Source organism: Neophocaena asiaeorientalis, unplaced genomic scaffold, assembly GCF_003031525.2.
Source record: "Neophocaena asiaeorientalis asiaeorientalis breed wild unplaced genomic scaffold, Neophocaena_asiaeorientalis_V1.1 scaffold504, whole genome shotgun sequence".
Lineage (NCBI taxonomy): Eukaryota > Metazoa > Chordata > Mammalia > Artiodactyla > Phocoenidae > Neophocaena > Neophocaena asiaeorientalis.
This window is the reverse complement of record NW_020174438.1, coordinates 4,741,859-4,764,100: the sequence shown is the minus strand read 5'-3', so window position 1 is coordinate 4,764,100 and position 22,242 is coordinate 4,741,859. Positions and strand designations below refer to the sequence as shown.

The window sequence follows — 22,242 nt, the reverse complement described above, 5'->3', positions numbered from 1 at the left end:
ATTTAAGTTACAGATTACATTTAAGCTATCATTATATTTCAGTTACTTTGTTTTTGCATCACAATGGCTTGGCACACTCCCTTACATACACTGCATATTCTGTCCTGTGACAGAGACAAACCTGGGTCACAACCCCAGCTCTGGTCACTTACTGGCTATACAATTTTTCAGTTCTGGAATAGTCTTGTAGAAATGCAAGAAATAGATATTCAGTTATTAAAGGGATCAGTCCCAGAGTCTCAAACACTGATTCCCATTTGATGTTTTGCTATTCTTTGAAATCCATAAATAAATCACTCCTAGTAGGCCAGGAAAAAACCTTTCTAATCTTCAATTTCCTCACATATCAACACCTGCCCTATCTACCTCACAGGGCCATTTTCAAGTCAAATGAGAAAATACATTAAAGAGCTTTATAAAGAAAAAAGTATAAAGTCAGCCTTTGGAAGTACCACTATTTTTCCAATTGGAGATGAGCCAGCCTAATGGAGTGAAAGAAGATAGTCTTAGGAACTGGATAGAGGAAAATTCCTGAATTTAAAATCTGGATTCAATCACTTAATAACCATATGATCCTGAGCCAATTATTCCCAGTAAAATGGGGATAATGACACCTATTTTACATCGTTATAAGGATTAGAGATGATGTATGTAAAGTGCTTAATTCCATGCCTGGCACGTTGTGCTAAACACTCAATATTTATTATTATTACAATACGTCAACAGAATTTTCTCATGTGATCACGCTACACATTAGTTCTATACAGCCATCATATTGACAATAAATGGCAAAGACCAGCACAGAACACAAGTTTTCCTTCTGACAGAATTCTTTTTAAGTTTCAGCATACTAATCAAGAGACAGATTTATTATATTGGACACAGTTATAAATGTGGAATTTAGGATATCAGTCCAAGGGATAAATTTTAAAATAACTTCAGGAATAAAATTCATAAATAACTGAATAATATGAAACAAAGAAACACAGTTTAGTATTCATGCTTTTATCCAATTGGTTCTCAGATTTCGAATGGATGTGACAAAGCACTGACTAATGATCCAACATCCAAAAAGGTCCACCTATTCAAATAATGAAGTTATACAATACCAGGATACTGACCCCAAAACTTTCTTAACTGTATCTCCTTTAAAATGCATCTTCCCTCAACTTTCCCCTGGAAAACCATACTTCCCACTTACTTCCCTTTACTTAGTAAAAAGATTCAACTCTGAAAAGCTTCACACGCAGGAGAAATCATTAGCCACAATCCACTTTTCTGCGTGCATCTTAGGTTTTCTTCTTTCCTGGTATCCAAATGCACATTTTACCACATTCCAGTCTTTTTAACTTATTGTATTTCTTCTCTCAGGGAATATTTTCACCCTTGAGTTTCTGTAGTCACCTGACAGTTTTCTGTCTTTCTTCCTTTCGCTTTTCACTCCCTATATGTTCAAAACAATACAACTCAAAGTTTTTCCTGATACAGTAGACAATCACTGTACAAAGCTAGAGCAGAGTAAATTGGTCAGTTCTGTCTGATGCAGTTCTGGTTTCCAATGAGTCTAATCTTTACATCTCAAAAATGTTCAATACGCTCTTAAGAAGACAGAGACCTAAATGAAAATCACAATGAAGGCAAATGACAAACTGGAAAATTGTGACTAATATGCTTTTGTAATAGAGCAACTGACAGGAAAATCTCTTTGAAAAGTGAGGTCTATTTTGATGCCCAGTACCAGCTGTAATATCTTGTAACTCATAGTCCCAAAGGTTTTAAATCAGAAAAAAAGAGATAATCACTAGGAATACAAAGCTTTTAATTTTTCAAACAAAATACTTTATTAATACTTTTAAAATTAATGGCTGTCTAAATAAATACACTTACTTACATTTTTGAATAGTTGCTCAGCAAGTTCTCTGACATGCTTTATCATCTTCACTGGGTTATTTTCTTCAACTTTAATTCGCTCTACTTCAAAAGCTACCAACTTGGAAAAAGAATCAAATGGTAAAACATCAACTCCCAAATATGCTGAATATAGAAAACCATGTGAAAATTTCACACAATTTGCAAACCAAAAAGCATTCAAAATGTATACTATTATTAAAACAAATTATTTTAGATTTTTACTGTGTTTTGCCTCTATTCTACAGTTACAGAGTCAGTCAAGCCCTTGCATGTTCTGGTGGTCTCTCTCTGCTGATTTAGGGTCCTGTTTCTTCTTGGAAAAAGTCATTTCTGGAACTCAGATTCTTCTCTCATTCTCCAGGCCTCACTCAGAGAATTCTCTCAGAGAATTTCAGATGGTCAGAAAGTCTTCAAACATTTCCCTAACTCACAAAATATGAACCAAATGTTCAAGTTGGGTCACTCTAGTCCTAGCATGCTAACAGCATGATTTGAAACAAGTCACTAAAACTCCTGAGCTTCAGTTTCTTCATCTCTAAAATAAGACGGAAGAACAAGATGACCTTTAGGTTCCTTCTATTTCTCAAATTATATAAACTCTGATCCATTTCCTAACCAACTAACTTACTGGGAGAACTGTGCTAGTGTGTACACTTGAAGTAGAGCAAAGAGTACTGACAGGAAAAAATGAGGTATAGGGAGGAGGTAAACAGATGGATTTTTTTTGAGGGTATAATGTAGGAATTCTCATGCAAGGAACTAATAGATTCACTGGCACAGACATATAAAACTATGACTCCACCTCTTCTAGGCCAGGATTCAGAAGGATTGCCAAAGAAAGTCAAACGTTTCTTTCCTTCTAGCAGGTCTATTTGATGGGAGTGTGGGGACAAGACAACACACAGTGCAAGCTGTCACTCCAAGCTCCATAAGCCTTGTGTGTGGTAGGCTGCCCTTGGCTAAATGAAAACAAGGATCCCTTTCCCAGGAGCAAGTGCAATTTTCCTAAAAGCACATTCCCCTGCAAACCAGTTAAATGGCCAAAGAGGGTAGAAGAAGAAATTACTTAGGTCTGGTGTCCCATTTTTTTTTAAGCCCTTGACTGAAGTAAACATACAAATAACTGGTTTTCAAGTAACGTCATCAATAAGACATCAAAAATCATCACTGTAGACAGAACACAGAACTGGATGAACACTAAGGGGAGACCCAATAGGAATCTCACACAGAGTCCTTGCCTTATCATTGTTTCCAAACTGAAGAATCAATCTATCCATCCATCCATCTATCTATCTATCTATCTATCTACCTACCTACCTACCTATCTGTCTGTCTATCCCTTAAGTATATAAATGAACATAATAAAAGACAAGTTGCCATATAAAGTTAGAGACATAAAATAAAGGCTAATGCAGACTAGTGGCTCTCAGAGTCCTCTACTCTGGGAAAGTCTGGAGGAGGTGGTGAGATATGAGCAGAGTATCGAAAATGGACTGAAAAGGAGAAAGAGAGCACTTCAGACAAGGGAAGCAGTTACAAATATAGTCAGAGGCTGTGGCAAGCTGGCAAGCAAGTTTTCTGGAAGTAATCAATCTGGGTTATTAGTTGTGATGAAGATGCTAGAGAGAGCTACTAAAGGAATTTGGATAGAAAGCAAAGGGTACATAAACCAATGTTACTATTTAGAATGCTTCAGAGACTAATAAAGCATAGGCGCTAGAAAGGACCCTGGGGAGCACCTAATTCATCCACATAAAACATTATGTATCAATTACTTAGTTCAAGATCTAAAGGCTGGTATATGTCAGTATTAGATACTCAATGATCAATCATATTAGAGAATCAGAGATCAACAGTGATCAGAAAAAATTGTCCACCTCAGGGCAATCTCTCCTAGATCTTCACATGCTTTGTGTTATTATTAAGTAAAGCATTTGGTGCAGATCTCCATACTCAGAACTAAAACATATGCCTTTTCTTTCATTCTTACCTTACTTAATTATCTTTACAGAGAATAAAAGACCCTTCTCTGAACCAAGCATCTTTAAAACCTTGATTCCTAACTTCTCTATATAAAATAAGACCACCAGAAGCATAATATGATCACTATTACTATTCTTCACTACCTTGGGTGCCAGGAGTGTTTTTCTTTTATAGACTTCTAAGAACTTTTACATTTATTGGTTCCAATATAATGTTCTTCCAGAAATTGAAATGGGAGTAAGAGTCATTGTTCTATCCACCAGAATGGGCTGCTATGAACATAGTTAAATGATAAATGGGAAGAGGCATTACAATAAGAAAAATCACAACTAGCAAAAAATAGGATCCTTATTTTGAGTTGCATCTGCCCTAACTTTTCCTTTATATGGCCAATTCCTTGAAGATAGAGACTAAATCTGTCTTAAATATACTTAGTATCTCCTAAGGGAGCTAGACAAATGCTGATTATTGATTAGTAAGAATGGCTTAGCTAAATGCAAAGAAGGTGCTAATTCTTACTTGAAATCTGCTATATTTTCCAAGGATTAGTACTTAAGAAAATACCCTTATTTGTGGTTCTATCTTTTACCGAGGAACTGAAATTGTGTCTTCCCTACTTTATTTTCCAAGCTTTGATTAAAATAAAGATAACAGTTAAAAAAAAAATGGCTTAGCTAAACTATGGCTCTAAGACACTGATAGATTAAATGTAACTGCAGTCTGAAATAAACTATTTATACATTGAACTTAGATCTTTCTCTCTATAAAACTGATAAGTTCTATCTATACAATCACTGTCAATTTTTCAAAAAGATTTTAATCAAATATTTAAAATTCAGTTGTTCAAGGGAATTCCCTGGTGGGCCAGTGGTTAGAACTCCACGCTTCCACTGCCGGGGATACAGGTTCCATCCCTGGTCAGAGAACTAAGATCCCGCAAGCTGCACAGCGGGGCCAAAAAAAAAAAAAAAATTCAGTTGTTCAAGATTTTTATGTATTTCTGAGACATCCAATAATTATATTTTTTTCTAATTTTTCTAATCCACATTATAAACATCAAGATCTGATATGCATAATAATAAATATTTTTGATCTTGATTAAATGTTTAAAACACTACTTCTCTACTTTTATCTACTAGTCTAATTTTGTGTGTAAATAATGCATTCATCTGATAAGAACTATACCTCATCAAAAAGATCACAGGATCTATAGGGAGGACCTCTTTCTGAAACAAAACCTGCAAATGCCATTCCATTGAGAACTTTTGTGAGGAAATCATTCTCAATTAAACCACGCTGTCCCAAGAAAGCTGTCTGTAAAGAAAGAAAATGTGAAATGAATAAGTTATCACTTAGTAATGGATGAATGATCAAAACATAAATATAATAGAAAGATCAAAGCCTAAATAAATGTCTTCATGCATAAATGTGTTGTGAAAAAATACATTCCTCTCTAAAAGGGTTTTGATACCTGAAATACTACATGTATTGAAAAGAATAAAAATGAATCTGTCTGTAAAGCATGAGGGGAAATCAGAAATAACCTCAATTTTAAAAGAAAAATCAACTTAAAGTCACCATACTATAAAGGAAAATATGTCAGCTCCAAAGTACTATTAAAGATTATCGTACACCTGACACTAACACAACACTGTAAATCAACTACGTTCCAATAAAAATATAGAAAAGAAGAAAAATATTATCACCTAACCACAAAAAGCAGAGATTTTAAATAATCACATTTGATAAATTAAAGTCAAAATACATGGCTAGAAAAAGACAACCAAGTTGTTTTACTAAATTAGAGTCTACATTTTGGATACATACAATATGGTATTATATCTTACCTTGTGAAAATGTATTACTGGTTCTGCATGAATTCTTATGAGTTGTAAGCATGATCTATATCCTTGGAAAAGCTGTGCAAATAATCTAAGGAAAACTGCACGCACTTCTTTATCCTGAAAATATAAGAAGAAATATGTTAGATAATTAAATTGCTTAAAAAAACAAACGAAAAATCACAAAGTCAAAAAGTTGGAAAGAACCTGAGAGATTATTTAATAAATCTGTCTGTGTTTCCTACACAGAAGTCTCATTTGTGGCAGCATTAAGTGATGGACATCTAGTCTGTCCCACTGTTGGAGAGTAGAGGCCATGAAATAGTTCTTTTAAAAGCTGAACCAAACAAAACTTGCCTCTAGTATATCCAATTTTCCTCTCAGAAAAAAACATAAATCACAGGGTCTCCCCTTTCACCATGTTAGAGAAGGGCATATTTCCCAAGTCATTTGATTTTTATATCCATCAAATGAATTACAAATACAAAAGAAAACACTCAAGACTGTATCTTAAAGGCTTATGAAACTGTTCCAAAGTTTATCCAATTTATAAAAATCTATTATTATATTAATAAGGTATGACAAAAATCTGTTTTGATAATTCAGATTTTTAAAAAATCATAGTTTTAGAACTCTAAGGAAACTTACAATTTAGTCAACCTCTTATTTAATTGACGAAGAAACAGTTAAAAATGCTTCATAATTTGTCAAAGGTGTGCAGCTCTATAATGTTCCTTACTGACCACAAAGCACATCTCTAAGAAATGCAATGATCAAAATTAAAAAAGGGTCTCTGTTATATATTCACTCTTTTATGGCTTCCATTTGGAGCTACATTCATCCACTCACTCCTTAAACTTAATTCTCTCCTGTAACCAACAATCTCTGTTTCCATTTTTCACAAGCTTCCCTTTTTTATCCTTGCCTGACCCTTTTGATTTGATGCTTGACACAGTTTTTCAGGCTCTAATCTATGTTCTGATTTTTTGTCCCATACTTACTCCTGCCTCGTCAGAGCAACAGTCTTAGCTTACTCCCCCTCCCAGTCAGTGTACTGCCTGAGGCTTCTCCTTGAGCAGGTCACAAGGTCAGTCAGTGACAATTCTCCTAATTTCTACTTTGGCACACCTTTACTAGGCTGTCCATCTAACTCTCACTATACTCAGCTTCTTTGAAAAACATACAAAGAAAAGCAACTCTTTTTAAAAACATCAAATTTAAATATTAAACTTCTTACCAGCATTTTTGAGTGGGATAAAGCTGTTCGTGGAGGGGGAAAAGCATGATCTGCTACTTCCAAATCTGGGTGTAGAATCTAAAGCAAAGAAGCTTTGTTACATAAAAGATTGTAATATCAATAAAATCTATTATTTGATCTACCTGGGGCATTAAGATGAAAAAGTGTCAGTACATGAATTACAATATATTCCCTCCATGAAATACAATGAGTTAGCTGAGGCAGCTCTGTATGTACTATGTGAAAAGCAAGAAAAAATATTTAATTAAAAAACATGTTCTAGGGACTTCCCTGGTGGTCCAGTGGTTAAGAATCCGCATGTAAATGCAGGGGACACAGGTTTGAGCCCTGGTCTGGGAAGATCCCACATGCTGCGGAGCAACTAAGCCCATGTGCCACAACTACTGAGCCTGCACTCTAGAGCCTGTGAGCCACAACTACTGAGCCTGCGCGCCACAACTACTGAAGGCTGCGCGCCTAGAGCCTGCGCTCCACAACAAGAGAAGCCACTGCAATGAGAAGCCCGCGCACTGCAACAAAGAGTACCCCCGCTTGCTGCAACTAGAGAAAGCAAGCAGGCAGCAACGAAGACCCAACGCAGCCAAAAATAAATAAATAATTTTTAAAAACCCACGTTCTAGAAAAACACACATAGTGTGATTTCATTTATTTGAATATAAAACAAAATAAATCCTAAATCTATAGATGTACATGCACTGATATATATATATATATAAATGTAAAGTTCTGAAATACACACTAAACTGTAAAACAGTAGTCACTTCTGGAAACAGAATGGTCTAGGGCAGAGTTATTTGTCTATACAGTTGAAAATCTTAAGCATTTGTTTTTATGTTTCTTAGTGTAATTAAAAATTAATTAGCTAATTAATTAAAATACTGAGGAGAAAGGAAATAAATTTATGAACCTCAAAGTCCAGAGGGGTAACAGTATAACACAATGTGACAAGTATTACAAATATATAAAATAGTAATATATGAATATAAAGTATAATTAATTCAACCTAGGGAAAGTTAAAAAAGAAGGTAACTAACATTTGTGTTAGGCTTTGAAGGAAAGCAGGTTGGGGAGCAGGTGGGAAAGAAAGGTCCATGCAGGACTTAAAAGAAAAAAATAACTTTGTATCATTATGTAGCAAATTTCTGTCTTTGCAGAATCATTTTCAAATACTCAGCGTTTCGTAACATACTTACAATAGACCAAAAGACTCAAAATAACACTTATACACGACACCAAAATATCGATAATATTTACAATCCAATCACCAAATCATTACTACAGTATAATAACATCTTCATGTCTATAAAATTATCCATGATTATTATACAGTTGGAGTACTGTGTAACCATTTGATTACAATTATTTACGGACCAAATGAAGCTCATATACTTGTGTGTCAAATCTCCCACACAGTCCATCAAATGTGATTTCTTTTTGGTCCTATTTTGCCAGTATACTATGCTCTCATGTACACTGTAGTACATAATCCACCACAGTGCTTGAAAACTACATAAGTAGGCATACTCAGTTTTATCAGAAATGAATTTTACTCATTGATTAAACTTGGTGGCACAGGTGTTGTAGGTTAAGGTTTACCAGTGTGCAGCAGAACCTCTACCAAGAGCCACTGACTTAAGAACTAAAATCTTAGTCTTTGTTAATTTTGGTACCTAATTCCTGCATAATTAAAAATATCATTAAGTAATCATACATAAGATTTTAAAACTTATTTAATTTTCTAGAAACATAAAACTTTTTTCAATCACTCAAATACTACCTTCTCAGCTTTTGCTATATCCATATACGACTGATGCAATTAGATTTTAAAACTTATTTTAAAATCTAAGATTTTAAAATCTTAGATACATACATAAGATTTTAAAACTTATTTAATTTTCTAGAAACATAAAACTTTTTTCAATCACTCAAAATACTACCTTCTCAGCTTTTGCTATATCCATATACGACTGATGCAATTATTTAGCTAATATTTTTCTTTAAAATGTCTTTAAATTATCTTATCTCTTTAAATCTAGTATTTTCTTAGATGATACCATCTGTGAAGTCACAGATTTTGTATGCTATTTTTAATAAACATTATAATACATAATTATTAAAATAAAAAAAGTTGCCACATACCACCCCAAATCATCTCGATACTTCACTCTGGGAAACAGTCATTTGTCATCCTTTGTATAAAACATTCATCCTATTGATAAAGACTAGGAAACAGAGGCCTAGAGATGTAATGTGATTTGCTCAAAATATCAAGTGGCAGGATGTAGACTGGAATTTAGTTCTCCTAAGTCCTAAACTAGTTGCTTTTTACTCTATCACACCTTGTATCCCAGATTACAAATTACATTAGGAAAAGTCAGTCTACTCTAAATGTTCCCATTCCACAGAATCCACTATAACAACATAAGAACTAACACAAATTTGGAAATTTCTGAGAATAAATCCCTCCTGGTAATCCTAGACTTCTGAGTTCCTAAGTTCCTGTTTAAGGGGAAAAAAAAAAAAAAGATTTTAAACAGCTCAGACTGGAATACTATTCAAGAAAAATATGAAGGTCTTCGTTCTAGTAATGGCTTGAAAGGGAATGCAAAATTTCTAAGTTTCAAATTTCTGATGATGGATAAATGGGCACCTAAAATGTTGTTAGTAAAATAAAATACTGTACTTTTAAAAATAAACAAAGGTTGACAAAAGAATTAAATTTGTTTCAATGAGAAACACCCAAGTCACAATATTTCTTAAAACTTCACTGCACAGAATGCTGGACATTTAATCTATCACTAGGTTACATCTTTTTTGTAGCAACTTGGAAACACTGACCAGTTGCTATCACATTGTTTTGCAAGAAGCACACCTACCAAAGAGAAATGAGATGTCAATAAAGAAGGCGAAGGAAAAGGAACAGGTGCTAGCTTCTAATGAGGGATGTTAGGAGATTCAGGGATTTCGAGGCATAGTCTGGTCTTGTTTTCACAGGTGTGTTTCCAATACCTAGCACAGTATGCAGTATATAGTAACTACTAAATAAGTATGCTGAGTGAAAAACTGAATGTAGAACAAATATTCAGTTAGGATTCAAAGTATATTCTTTAGATAATACCTAATAAATAATCTTATTCTAACTACTATATGAGAATATATTCATGTTTTAAGAAGATATCTTTTTTAAGTAATTACACTGTCAATAAATGATATCCAATTATCTTAGTTTAGATTTAAATCAAGAGAAAATTACTATAAAAAATATATCATACCAAAGAAAGAGCTGCTTGAGTCTGATGTAGAAGTGGTTCCGGAAGGGAAGAGAGGTGAATACATTCAGGAATTTTAATAGTGCCTCCATCCAAATCAGCTATGATTACATCTAACTGAAGAAGACAAAAAAAAATTAATCTGTAATTAATAAAATGTATGTCTAGATTGGCTTCCCAGCTACTGTATATCTCCCAGCTTCCTCTGAAATTAGGTATGGTGTGTGACTAAGTTTCTGCCAATGGAACATGAAAAGTGATGTGTACACTCCCAGGTACTCAAAACAGAGGGCATGTAAGGCCCTCCTATGGTCTCTTTCCCCTTCCCATAGCTGAAACTATGAACTGGCAGTAACCCAACCCTGAACATTCAGAGGATGACAATGCCTGAGTGGATTCTAGTGGAGGAACAAGAAGCAAAGAAGTATGGACCTTGAATGAGTTCATGGAGCAAACTGGTCTGACATAATGGAACACTTCTATCTACAAACTGCTGCATAAGCGCTAAATAAAATTCCATTTTGTTTTAGTCATTGTATTTTGCATGCGTTATTACAGGAGTTAAGCCATATCCTAAATAACACAGTAATCATTATAAGAGTTAACAAGCAAAGCAATTAGTATACATCAAAATGGTACTGTTTAGGTAGTTAAGAAAGAAGCTGATTTTTAGCATTTTACAAAGTCTGTTTTAAAATAACAGGTAGGGGGCACAGGGTGCCTGGGAGCCGCGGGGTCGGGGTGGCGGGGTGCGCGAGGGCGCCGGTGGCGGCGCTCGGCCTGCTGCGTTAAGCGCTGAGTGCGGGAGACAGCGTGGTCAACAAGGTGACCCAGAGTGCCTTCCCATTCCCCGTAACCCTGTCGCTGTGCCACATCCTGGCGCTGTGCACGGGTCTCCAGCCTCTGCTCCATGCCTGGCATGTGCCCCTGGCGCCGCTTTTCTTGTGCCCTGGGCCCCAACCGCATCAGCAGCCCAGCCGCCTGTGGCCGCTGCGCTTCTAACGGCGTTACATGCTGCCGCTTGCCTTCGGCAAATAGTTCGTGTCAGTGTCCACGCACGTCAGCATCTGGAAGGTGCCCATGTCCTATGCGTACACAGTCAAGGCCACCATGCCCATCTCGGTGGTCCTCCTGTCCTGGATCATCATGGAGAAACAGAGCACCAAGGTGTACCTGTCACTCATCCCCATCATCAGTGGCGTCCTGCTGGCCATGGTCACCAAGTTGTCCTTCGACATGTGGGGGCTTGTCAGCGCCCTTGCTGCCACACTGTGCTTCTCGCTTCAGAATATGTTCTCCAAAAAGGTATTACGAGAGTCAAGGATCCACCATCTCCAGCTGCTGAACAGCTTGGGCTGCCACGCTGTCTTTTACATGATCCACGTGGGTCCTTGGTGGACCTCTGAGCTTTCCTGGTCAGCAGCGACCTGACCTATGTGTCCCAGTGGCCTTGGATGCTTCTGCTCCTGGCTGTCAGCAGCTTCTGTAACTTTGCCCAGAACGTCATTGCCTTCAGCATCCTCAACTCTATCAGCCCTCTGAGCTACTCGGTTGCCAATGCCACCAAGAGAATCATGGTCATCACGGTGCCCCTGATCATGCTGCGAAACCCGGTCACCAGCACCAATGTCCTGGGCATGATGACGGCCATCCTGGGGGTCTTTCTGTGCAATAAGACCAAGTAAGATATGAATCAGCAAGCCCGGAAGCCCTCCCTGTCACGACGGGGGACCTAAGCAGTAAGGAGCATCATCGGAGCACCCTAGAGAAGCCCCACAACAGCATCCTCTTCCCCCAGCACGGGGACTATCAGTACGGCTGCAACAACATCTTAACAGATCACTTCTAGTACAGCCGGCAGAGCTACCCAAAGTCATACACGTTGTACCATTATGACATGCAGAGTCTAGCAAGCAGGGCAGGATGTTCTGCCAATCCTCCTCTCCACCCCCCAGCAGTACCAGAAACTTCTGACAACCAGTGAAAGTATAACCCAGCTGAGGGGGGATTGGTTCCACTGCTTTAATTCCACTGCTCAGGTAGGCACAGGACTGGTGCAGGAGTGGAGCAGAGGAGTTCGAGGGTTATTGAAAACATCTCCAGCCACAAAGATGGACTCAGCTTTCTGGTCAGCCCCATGGCTGTGTGCAATTCTGGTAAACGTTCCCCAGTGCAAAATTACTGCAATTAGCATTGAATTCTTAGAACCTAATTCTCTGACCCATAAGTCAGAGTTGGCATGTGCCCAGATCCAGAGGGAAGGATGGCCGCTGTCTCCTGGGCTCCTTCTTCCCTTGCCGGAGTAGGGCATCCCTCCTTTTGGAGCAGCAAGGAGGAGAGGACGCAGAGCTGCGAGAAGGATCATGGGGAAATCATGTTCAGTGTTTCAAGCTCTATTTCTCTAATACTCATTTTGTGTTTTCTGATGAGCCTTCACCGCTTCTGTCCTGACTTAGTGGGATGTTTGGTGGGGAAATGTTGGTTTTATGAGGATCTTGCATTTTTCTAGGGCATATTTTGTAGTTGTCTGTGTTATGCCTCAGTCCCCCTTAGGGGATGCAGGATGCATGAGGACTGGCTTATGGTTGGAAAACCCTTTTGTTTTTAAGCATTTAAAAACAAGAAAAGTTGCTGGTGATGCCTATCTCAGCACATTTCTGCATTTAGTAGGAAGGAATGAAGTGTTTTGAAGCGCTCTTTTAGTGACCACAATCTCTGAAAGTGACATGAATCAAGAATGTCATCTCAATAGTTTGTGTCATAAATGAGAGCTCAGCACTCTGATTCCATTAGCTGTTCTTGTGGTGTTTACATGAGGTTCTGAATCATGTCCCTGTGAAGGGGCAAGCACCAAGCTAGGACTTAGTTTGCCAAATCAGAGTCTGGTCAAGAAAAAAATCTGGGTTTTGGTAGAATCACATCATTAGGAAGATTATGTGACCCCAGTGGGTAACCCATGTGCTGAGGTCCAGGTTGGGACACCTGGCCTCACAAGAGACTGTGCCCTCGGAGGGGACCACTTGCTTGGCTGGTGGGGTCTTCGCTAATGGCTGCCTTCTTACTTCAGCCCTGTCCCCAGCCTCTTGAACAGGCACTTGGCTTGACCAGCAGATGGGATTTTGGGTCACCCTTTACCTTCTGGTACGTGAGACAGTTCTCTGTTCCAAGAGGAAGTACCTACTGTAGCTAAAGCTTGACTACTATTTGTTTTTGATAAATGGAATTTTGTATTTAGAGGTTACATCTTGTCAGCTTATGAATGGACAACTCCTGGAGAGGTCATAGGGTCCCCCCTTCTGGCCTGTGATTTTAGTACCACTGGCCTCAGGAGTCCCTGGTTTTCACTGGCTTGCTTTTTAATTACTTTGGCCCCAAGTTCTAAGACAATTCTGTGTAAAACAGGAAGGGGCTGTCCTGAAGGGTGTTATTTATGAAAAGAACGTGCTGTGTGCCTTCACCAGAGGCAGTAGAGTCTGCAGTTGAACCACAATAAATGGGGATAATTTTGCACGGCAAAAAAATAAATAAAATAAAATAACATGTAAAAATGTAATAGAGAAACTAGCCAAAATTGTTGAAGTTATTATGTTGATAATAGGATTAAAATTAATTCTAATTTATTAAATAAAAAATTTAATTTTGTCAGCACTTGGTTTGTCTAACTTCCAGAGACAGTTTATATTCAGTGGGAAAAAATTACCTACAAACCAGATGAGTGTGTTTCTAATTAGTACTAATGAGGCTTTACTTAATGATTACTGATTTACACAGATTTTTATATGGTGATATCAAAGTTAAATAGGAACTAGATATCAATATATAAGGTTAGAAAGAATGATTAATATATGAATAAGGGTCCTGTTTATAACTGCAATGTAGAATGGTGTTTTGTCAGTTTACATAACACCTATGATTTGATTACAATTTTAATTATGTAAAAGTACCTACAGAGCTTACCTCTTTGCTGGCATTTAAAACTAAAACAAAATTAGAATTACAACTTTTCAGGATTTGTGGATCACAGATGTCATATAGCCCAACCTTTTAGTGAAGCATTTTTCTTAAACTCCCTGAAAAGTGTCACGCAACCTGTTCCTTGCACTCTACTTACACTACCTGAGAGTACACTCTTCACATAAGGAAACCCATTCTCATCATTGGGCAGCTCTATTTAGCTGAAAACTCTTATACAGAGGAGAAATTTGTTTCCATATCCACTATACCCACTGATTCTATTTCAGTCTCTAACCCTTTTTTCTATGACAGCTACTTAAATATTTATCTTTAGCTATCAAATAACATTAGGTTATTACCTGAGAAAATTTCTTTAGGGCCTCACAAAATAGTTTCCAAACTCTTGACATCCTAGAGGTCCTTCTCTGAAGCCCATTATTTTGTTACAGTCCCTCTTAAAGTGCAGTACTGAGAAATAAACCTGTTATTTCAGAACTGGCTGAATACAGAGCATTACTTTCTCTCTCTGGTATTTTATTCATATGGCATTGAGAACAGAATAATATGGTGGAGCTCATACTGAACTTGTATTCCACTAAAACCCTTCACTCTTTTGCAAATGCTTTTTGTATTTTAGTTATCAGCCAATCAGCATAAACACAGGCCTCATTTCGAAATACGAATAAATTAAATCACTCATAACAAAAGTATAAGTTAATGGAGAATTTTATCTTCCTTTCTCATATATAGGATGAAGATTACAGAAAGATAAACTTAACATGCCAAAAGAGGGGAATTTTAAAACATTAATGAATTCATTTTATAAGTCTCCTGTACATGCTATAAGGAAAAATTAATGTATTTAGATTTTTGAATGATGCTTTTCTTCCAGCCAATCTTTTCTACTGGTAATGCAACAGATCCGAAAATAGTAATTAGTTGAAATGTTACAGGACTCAAAAAAATATGATAAACCTCTGACCGCAATAACCGGCAATTTAAAGATGAATACTGGAGATCCTCAAGGTGGTGGAGGAGAAAGATGTGGAGATCATGTTCCTCCCCACAAATACATCAGAAATACATGTGGAACAGCTCCTACAGAACAACTGCTAAACGCTGGCAGAAGACCTCAGACTTCTCAAAAGACATATATATATTTTTTCCTTTTTCTCTTTTTGTGAGTGTGTATGTGTATGAGTCTTTGTGAGATTTTGTCTGTAGAGCTTTGCTTTTACCATTTGGCCTATGGTTCTGTCCCTCCGTATTTTCTTTTTTCTTGCATAGTTTTTAGCATTTGCTATCATCAGTGGATTTGTTTTTTGGTTTGGTTGTTCTCTTCTTTCTTCCATTCTTTTTTCTTCTTCTTTATATTACTTATTAATGTTTTTAAATAATTTTTTATTTTAATAACCTTTATTTTATTTCATTTTATTATTATTTTTCTTTCTTTCTTTTTTTCTCCCTTTCCTTCTGAGCCATGTGGCTGACGGGGTCTTGGTGCTCCAGCCGGGTGTCAGGCCGCTGACTCTGATGAGGGAGAGCCGTTGTGGAACAGCTCCTACAGAACACCTACTAAACGCTGGCAGAAGACCTCAGACTTCTCAAAAGACATATATATATTTTTTCCTTTTTCTCTTTTTGTGAGTGTGTATGTGTATGAGTCTTTGTGAGATTTTGTCTGTAGAGCTTTGCTTTTACCATTTGGCCTATGGTTCTGTCCCTCCGTATTTTCTTTTTTCTTGCATAGTTTTTAGCATTTGCTATCATCAGTGGATTTGTTTTTTGGTTTGGTTGTTCTCTTCTTTCTTCCATTCTTTTTTCTTCTTCTTTATATTACTTATTAATGTTTTTAAATAATTTTTTATTTTAATAACCTTTATTTTATTTCATTTTATTATTATTTTTCTTTCTTTCTTTTTTTCTCCCTTTCCTTCTGAGCCATGTGGCTGACGGGGTCTTGGTGCTCCAGCCGGGTGTCAGGCCGCTGACTCTGATGAGGGAGAGCCGAATTCAGGATATTGGTCCACCAGAGACCTCCCGGCTCCATGTAATATATATGGTGAAAGCTCTCCCAGAGATCTCCATCTCAATGCTAAGACCCAGCTCCACTCAACAACCAGTAAGCTACAGTGCTGGTCCCCCTATGCCAAGCAACTAGCAAGACAGGAACACAACCCCACCCATTAGCAGAGAGGCTGCCTAAAATCATAATAAGGTCACAAACACCCCAAAACACACCAGCGGATGTGGTCCTGCCCACCAGAAAGACAAGATCCGGCCTCATCCACCAGAACACAGGCACCAGTCCCCTCCACCAGGAAGCCTACACAACCCACTGAACCAACCTTAGCCACTGGCGGCAGACACCAAAAACAACAGAAACACAAACCTGCAGCCTGCCAAAAGGAGACCCCAAATACAGTAAGTTAAGCAAAGTGAGAAGACAGAGAAACACACAGCAGATGAAGAAGCAAGATAAAAACCCACCAGACCAAACAAATGAAGAGGAAATAGGCAGTCTACCTGAAAAAGAATTCAGAGTAATGATAGTAAAGATAATCCAAAATCTTGGAAACAGAACAGAGAAAATACAAGAAGCGTTTAACAAGGACCTAAAGGAACTAAAGAGCAAAAATGATGAACAACACAATAAATGAAATCAAAAATTCTCTAGAAGGAATCAATAACAGAATAACTGAGGCAGAAGAATGGATAAGTGACCTAGAAGACAAAACAGTGGAAATGACTACCACAGAGCAGAATAAAGAAAAAAGAACGAAAAGAATTGAGGACAGCCTCAGAGACCTCGGGGACAACATTAAACTCACCAACGTTCGAATTACAGGGGTGCCAGAAGAATCAAGTCCAGGAAGCATAGAGAATGCCATACAGGATAAATCCAAGGAGAAACACGCCAAGACACATATTAATCAAACTATCAAAAGTTAAATGTAAAGAAAAAATATTAAAAGCAGCAATGGAAAAACAACAAATAACATACAAGGGAAACCCCATAAGGTTTAACAGCTGATCTTTCAGGAGAAACTCTGCAAGCCAGAAGGGAGTGGCAGGACATACTTAAAGTGATGAAAGGGAAAAACCTACAACCAAGATTACTCTACCCAGCAAGGATCTCATTCAGATTTGACGGAGAAATTCAAAACTTTACAGACGAGCAAAAGCTAAGAGAATTCAGCACCACCAAACCAGCTTTATACCAAATGCTAAAGGAACTTCTCTAGGCAGGAAACACAAGAGAAGGAAAAGACCTACAATAACAAACCCAAAACAATTAAGAAAATGGTAATAGGAACATACATACCGATAATTACCTTAAATGTGAATGGATTAAATGCTCCAACCAAGAGACACAGATTGGCTGAATGGATACAAAAACAAGACCCATATATATGCTGTCTACAAGAGACCCATTTCAGACCTAGGGACACATACAGACTGAAAGTGAGGGGATGGAAAAAGATACTCCATGCAAATGGAAATCAAAAGAAAGCTGGAATAGCAATTCTCATATCAGACAAAATAGACTTTAAAATAAAGACTATTAGAAGAGGCAGAGAAGGACACTACATAATGATCAAGGGATCAATCCAAGAAGAAGATATAACAATTGTAAATATTTATGCACCCAACATAGGAGCACCTCAATATATAAGGCAAATGTTAACAGCCATAAAAGGGGAAATAGACAGTAACACAATCATAGTAAGGGACTTTAACACTCCACTTTCACCAAAGGACAGATCATCCAAAATGAAAATAAATAAGGAAACACAAGCTTTAAATGATACATTAAACAAGATGGACTTAACTGATATTTATAGGACATTCCATCCAGAAACAACAGAATACACTTTCTTCTCAAGTGCTCACGGAAGATTCTCCAGGATAGATCATATATTGGATCACAAATCAAACCTTGGTAAATTTAAGAAAACTGAAATCGTATCAAATATCGTTTCTGACAACAACGCTATGAGACGAGATATCAATTACAGGAAAAAAACTGTAAAAAAAACCATACACATGGAGGCTAAACAATACACTACTAAATAACCAAGAGATCACTGAAGAAATCAAAGAGGAAATCAAAAAATATCTAGAAACAAATGACAATTAAAACACGACGACCCAAAACCTATGCAATGAAGCAAAAGCAGTTCTAAGAGGGGAGTTTATAGCAATACAATCCTACCTCAGGAAACAAGAAAAATCTCAAAAAAACAACCTAACCTTACACCTAAAGCAATTAGAGAAAGAACAAACAAAACCCAAAGTTAGCAGAAGGAAAGAAATCATACAGATCAGATCAGAAATAAATGAAAAAGAAACGAAGAAAAAAAGAGCAAAGATCAATATAACTAAATGCTGTTTCTTTGAGAAGATAAACAAAATTGATAAACCACTAGCCAGACTCATCAAGAAAAAAAGAAGACTCAAATCAACAGAACTAGAAATGAAAAAGGAGAAGTAACAACTGACACTGCAGAAATACAGAGGATCATGAGAGATTACTATAAGCAATTATATGCCAATAAAATGGACAATCTGGAAGAAATGGACAAATTCTTAGAAATGCACAATCTTCCAAAGCTCAACCAGGAAGAAATAGAAAACATAAACAGACCAATCACAAGCACTGAAATTGAGACTGTGATTAAAAATTTTCCAACAAACAGAAGCCCAGAACCAGATGGCTTAACAGGCGAATTCTATCAAACATTTAGAGAAGAGCGAACACCTATCCTTCTCAAACTCTTCCAAAATATAGCGGAGGGAGGAACACTCCCAAACTCATTCTATAGGGCCACCAACACCCTGATACCACAACCAGACAAAGATGTCACAAAGAAAGAAAACTACAGGCCAATAACACTGATGAACATAGATGGAAAAATCCTCAACAAAATACTAGCAAACAGAATCCAACAGCACGTTAAAAGGATCATACACCATCATCAAGTGGGGTTTATCCCAGGAACGCAAGGATTCTTCAATATATGCAAATCAATCAATGTGATAAACCAAATTAACGAATTGAAGGAGAAAAACCAAATCATCTCAATAGATGCAGAAAAAGCTTTTGACAAAATTCAACACTCATTTATGATAAAATCCCACACTCATTTATGATAAAATCCCACCAGAAAGTAGGCACAGAGGGAACTTACCTCAACATAATAAAGGCCATATACGACAAACCCACAGCCAACATCGTTCTCAATGGTGAAAAACTGAAACCACGTGCTCTAAGATCAGGAACAAGACAAGGCTGTCCACTCTCACCACTAGTATTCAACGTAGTTTTGGAAGTTTTAGCCACAGCAATCAGAGAAGTAAAAGAAATAAAAGGAATCCAAATTGGAAAAGAAAAAGTAAAGCTGTCACTGTTTGCAGATGACATGATACTATACATAGAGAACCCTAAAGAAGCCATCAGAAAACTACTAGATCTAATCAATGAATTTGGTAAAGTAGCAGGATACAAAATTAATGCACAGAAATCTCTTGCATTCCTATACACTAATGATGAAAAATCTGAAAGCGAAATTAAGGAAACACTCCCATTTACCATTGCAACAAAAAGAATAAAATACCTAGGAATAAACCTACCTAAGGAGACAAAAGACCTGTATGCAGAAAACTATAAGACACTGATGAAAGAAATTAAGATGATAGCAACAGATGGAGAGATATACCATGTTCTTGGATTGGAAGCATCAACATTGTGAAAATGACTATACTACTCAAAGCAATCTACAAATTCAATGCAATCCCTGTCTAAAGACCAATGGTATTTTTCACAGAACTAGAATAAAAAATTTCACAATTTGTATACAAACACAAAAGACCCCAAATAGCCAAAGCAATCTTGAAAACGAGAAACGGAGCTGGAGGAATCAGACTCCCTGACTTCAGACTACACTACAAAGCTACAGTAATCAAGATAGTATGGTGCTGGCACAAAACCAGAAATATAGATCAATGGAACAGGATAGAAAGCCCAGAGATAAACCCAGGCACATATGGTCACCTTATCTTTGATAAAGGAGGCAAGATATACAATGCAGAAAAGACAGCCTCTTCAATAAGTGGTGCTGGGAAAACTGGAAAGGTACATGTAAAAGTATGAGATAAGAACACTCCCTAATACCATACACAAAAATAAACTCAAAATGGATTAAAGACCTAAATGTAAGGCCAGACACTATCAAACTCTTAGAGGAAACTATAAGGAGAACACTCTATGACATAAATCACAGCAAGATCCTTTTTGACACACCTCCTAGAGAAATGGAAATAAAAACAAAAATAAACAAATGGGACCTAATGAAACTTGAAAGCTTTTGCAAAGGAAACCATAAACAAGACGAAAAGACAACCCTCAGAATGGGAGAAAATATTTGCAAATGAAGCAACTGATAAAGGATTAATCTCCAAAATTTACAAGCAGCTCAATATCAAAAAAGCAAGCAACCCAATCCAAAACTGGGCAGAAGACATAAACAGACATTTCCCCAAAGAAAATATACAGATTGCCAACAAACACATGAAAGAATGCTCAACATCACTAATCATTAGAGAAATGCAAATCAAAACTACAATGAGGTATGACCTCACACCAGTCAGAATGGCCATCATCAAAAAATATACAAACAGTATATTGTGGAGAGGGTGTGAAGAAAAGGGAACCCTCTTGCACTGTTGGTGGGAATGTAAATTGATACAGCCACTATGGAGAACAGTATGGAGGTTCCTTACAAAACTAAAAACAGAACTACCATATGACCCAGCAATCCCACTCCTGGGCATATACTCTGAGAAAACCATAATTCAAAAAGAGTCATGTACCACAGTGTTCATTGCAGCTCTATTTAAAATAGCCAGGACATGGAAGCAACCTAAGCGTGCAATGACAGATGAATGGATAAAGCAGATGTGGCATATATATACAATGGAATACTACTCAGCCATAAAAAGAAACGAAATTGAGTTATTGGTAGTGAGGTGAATGGATCTAGAGTCTGTCATACAGAGTGAAGTAAGTCAGAAAGAGAAAAACAAATGCCATATGCTAACACATATATATGGAATCTAAAAAATAAATAAATAAATAATGGTTCTGAAGAACCTAGGGCCAGGACAGAAATAAAGATGCAGACGTAGAGAATGGATGTGAGGATGTGGGGAGGGGGAAGGGTAAGCTGGGACAAAGTGAGAGAATGGCATGGGCATATATATACTACCAAACGTAAAACAGCTAGTTGGAAGCAGCTGCATGGCACAGGGATATCACCTCGGTGTTTTTGACCACCTAGAGGGGTGGGATAGGCAGGGTGGGAGGGAGACGCAAAAGGGAGGAGATATGAGGATATATGTATATGTATAGCTGATTCACTTTGCTATAAAGCAGAAACTAACACACCACTGTAATGCAGTTATACTCCAATAAAGATGTTAAAAAATAAAATAAAATAAAAATAAAGATGAATACTTACAAGCTCATGAACATCAGTTTTAAAGACAGAATGTACTCCAATAATGAAAGGCGTTGGGGAACTCAGAACTTCCAGTAGCTGAGCCGGGAGAATAGGAATATAAGGATAACTGGAAATAATAAAAACATACATGAGATATATTTGTTCTTCGGTAATATAACATATCTTTCTTTCTTTTTTATGCTGTGTGAATTTTAGATTACCTATGTTTAGAAATTATCAATAATATTCGCCAGGTTGTTAATATTAAATTCTTGGGGGAAAAAAATTTTTTTAAAAATCTTCATGTGAAAGATATGATCCAATATAACAAGATATAAAGTAAACAAGGGCAGCTTCCTTATCCCTTACCCCCTAAGCAAGCAGTCTCTTTAGGTTGTTCAAACTTGCTTGAAATAATTTTTCCGTACACAGCAATCTGACATCAGGTGGTAATACTGACTCCCTGATCGGTCCGCTCCCTCAATATTGGTGATGGTTTATTTGTCTATATAAAACAATCATTC

The 22,242-nt window shown here is 37.0% G+C and overlaps 1 protein-coding gene and 1 pseudogene across 1 annotated transcript in view; one reads left to right on the top strand and one right to left on the bottom strand.

The window, feature by feature from the left end:
• SBF2 (SET binding factor 2) overlaps positions 1 to 21,858 on the bottom strand; it is a 205,505-nt gene extending 183,647 nt beyond the window's left edge. The window contains exons 1-6 of the mRNA XM_024757008.1: positions 21,737 to 21,858; positions 10,266 to 10,379; positions 6,973 to 7,050; positions 5,742 to 5,855; positions 5,080 to 5,208; positions 1,892 to 1,990 (exon numbers count right to left, since the gene is read on the bottom strand). Of these exons, the coding sequence (XP_024612776.1) occupies positions 1,892 to 1,990; positions 5,080 to 5,208; positions 5,742 to 5,855; positions 6,973 to 6,978 (348 nt within the window). The 5' untranslated portion in view covers positions 6,979 to 7,050; positions 10,266 to 10,379; positions 21,737 to 21,858. The remainder of the gene's footprint in view (positions 1 to 1,891; positions 1,991 to 5,079; positions 5,209 to 5,741; positions 5,856 to 6,972; positions 7,051 to 10,265; positions 10,380 to 21,736) is intronic.
• On the top strand, positions 9,884 to 12,246 carry LOC112407618 (solute carrier family 35 member E1 pseudogene; annotated as a pseudogene).
• Positions 21,859 to 22,242: the final 384 nt, after the last annotated feature.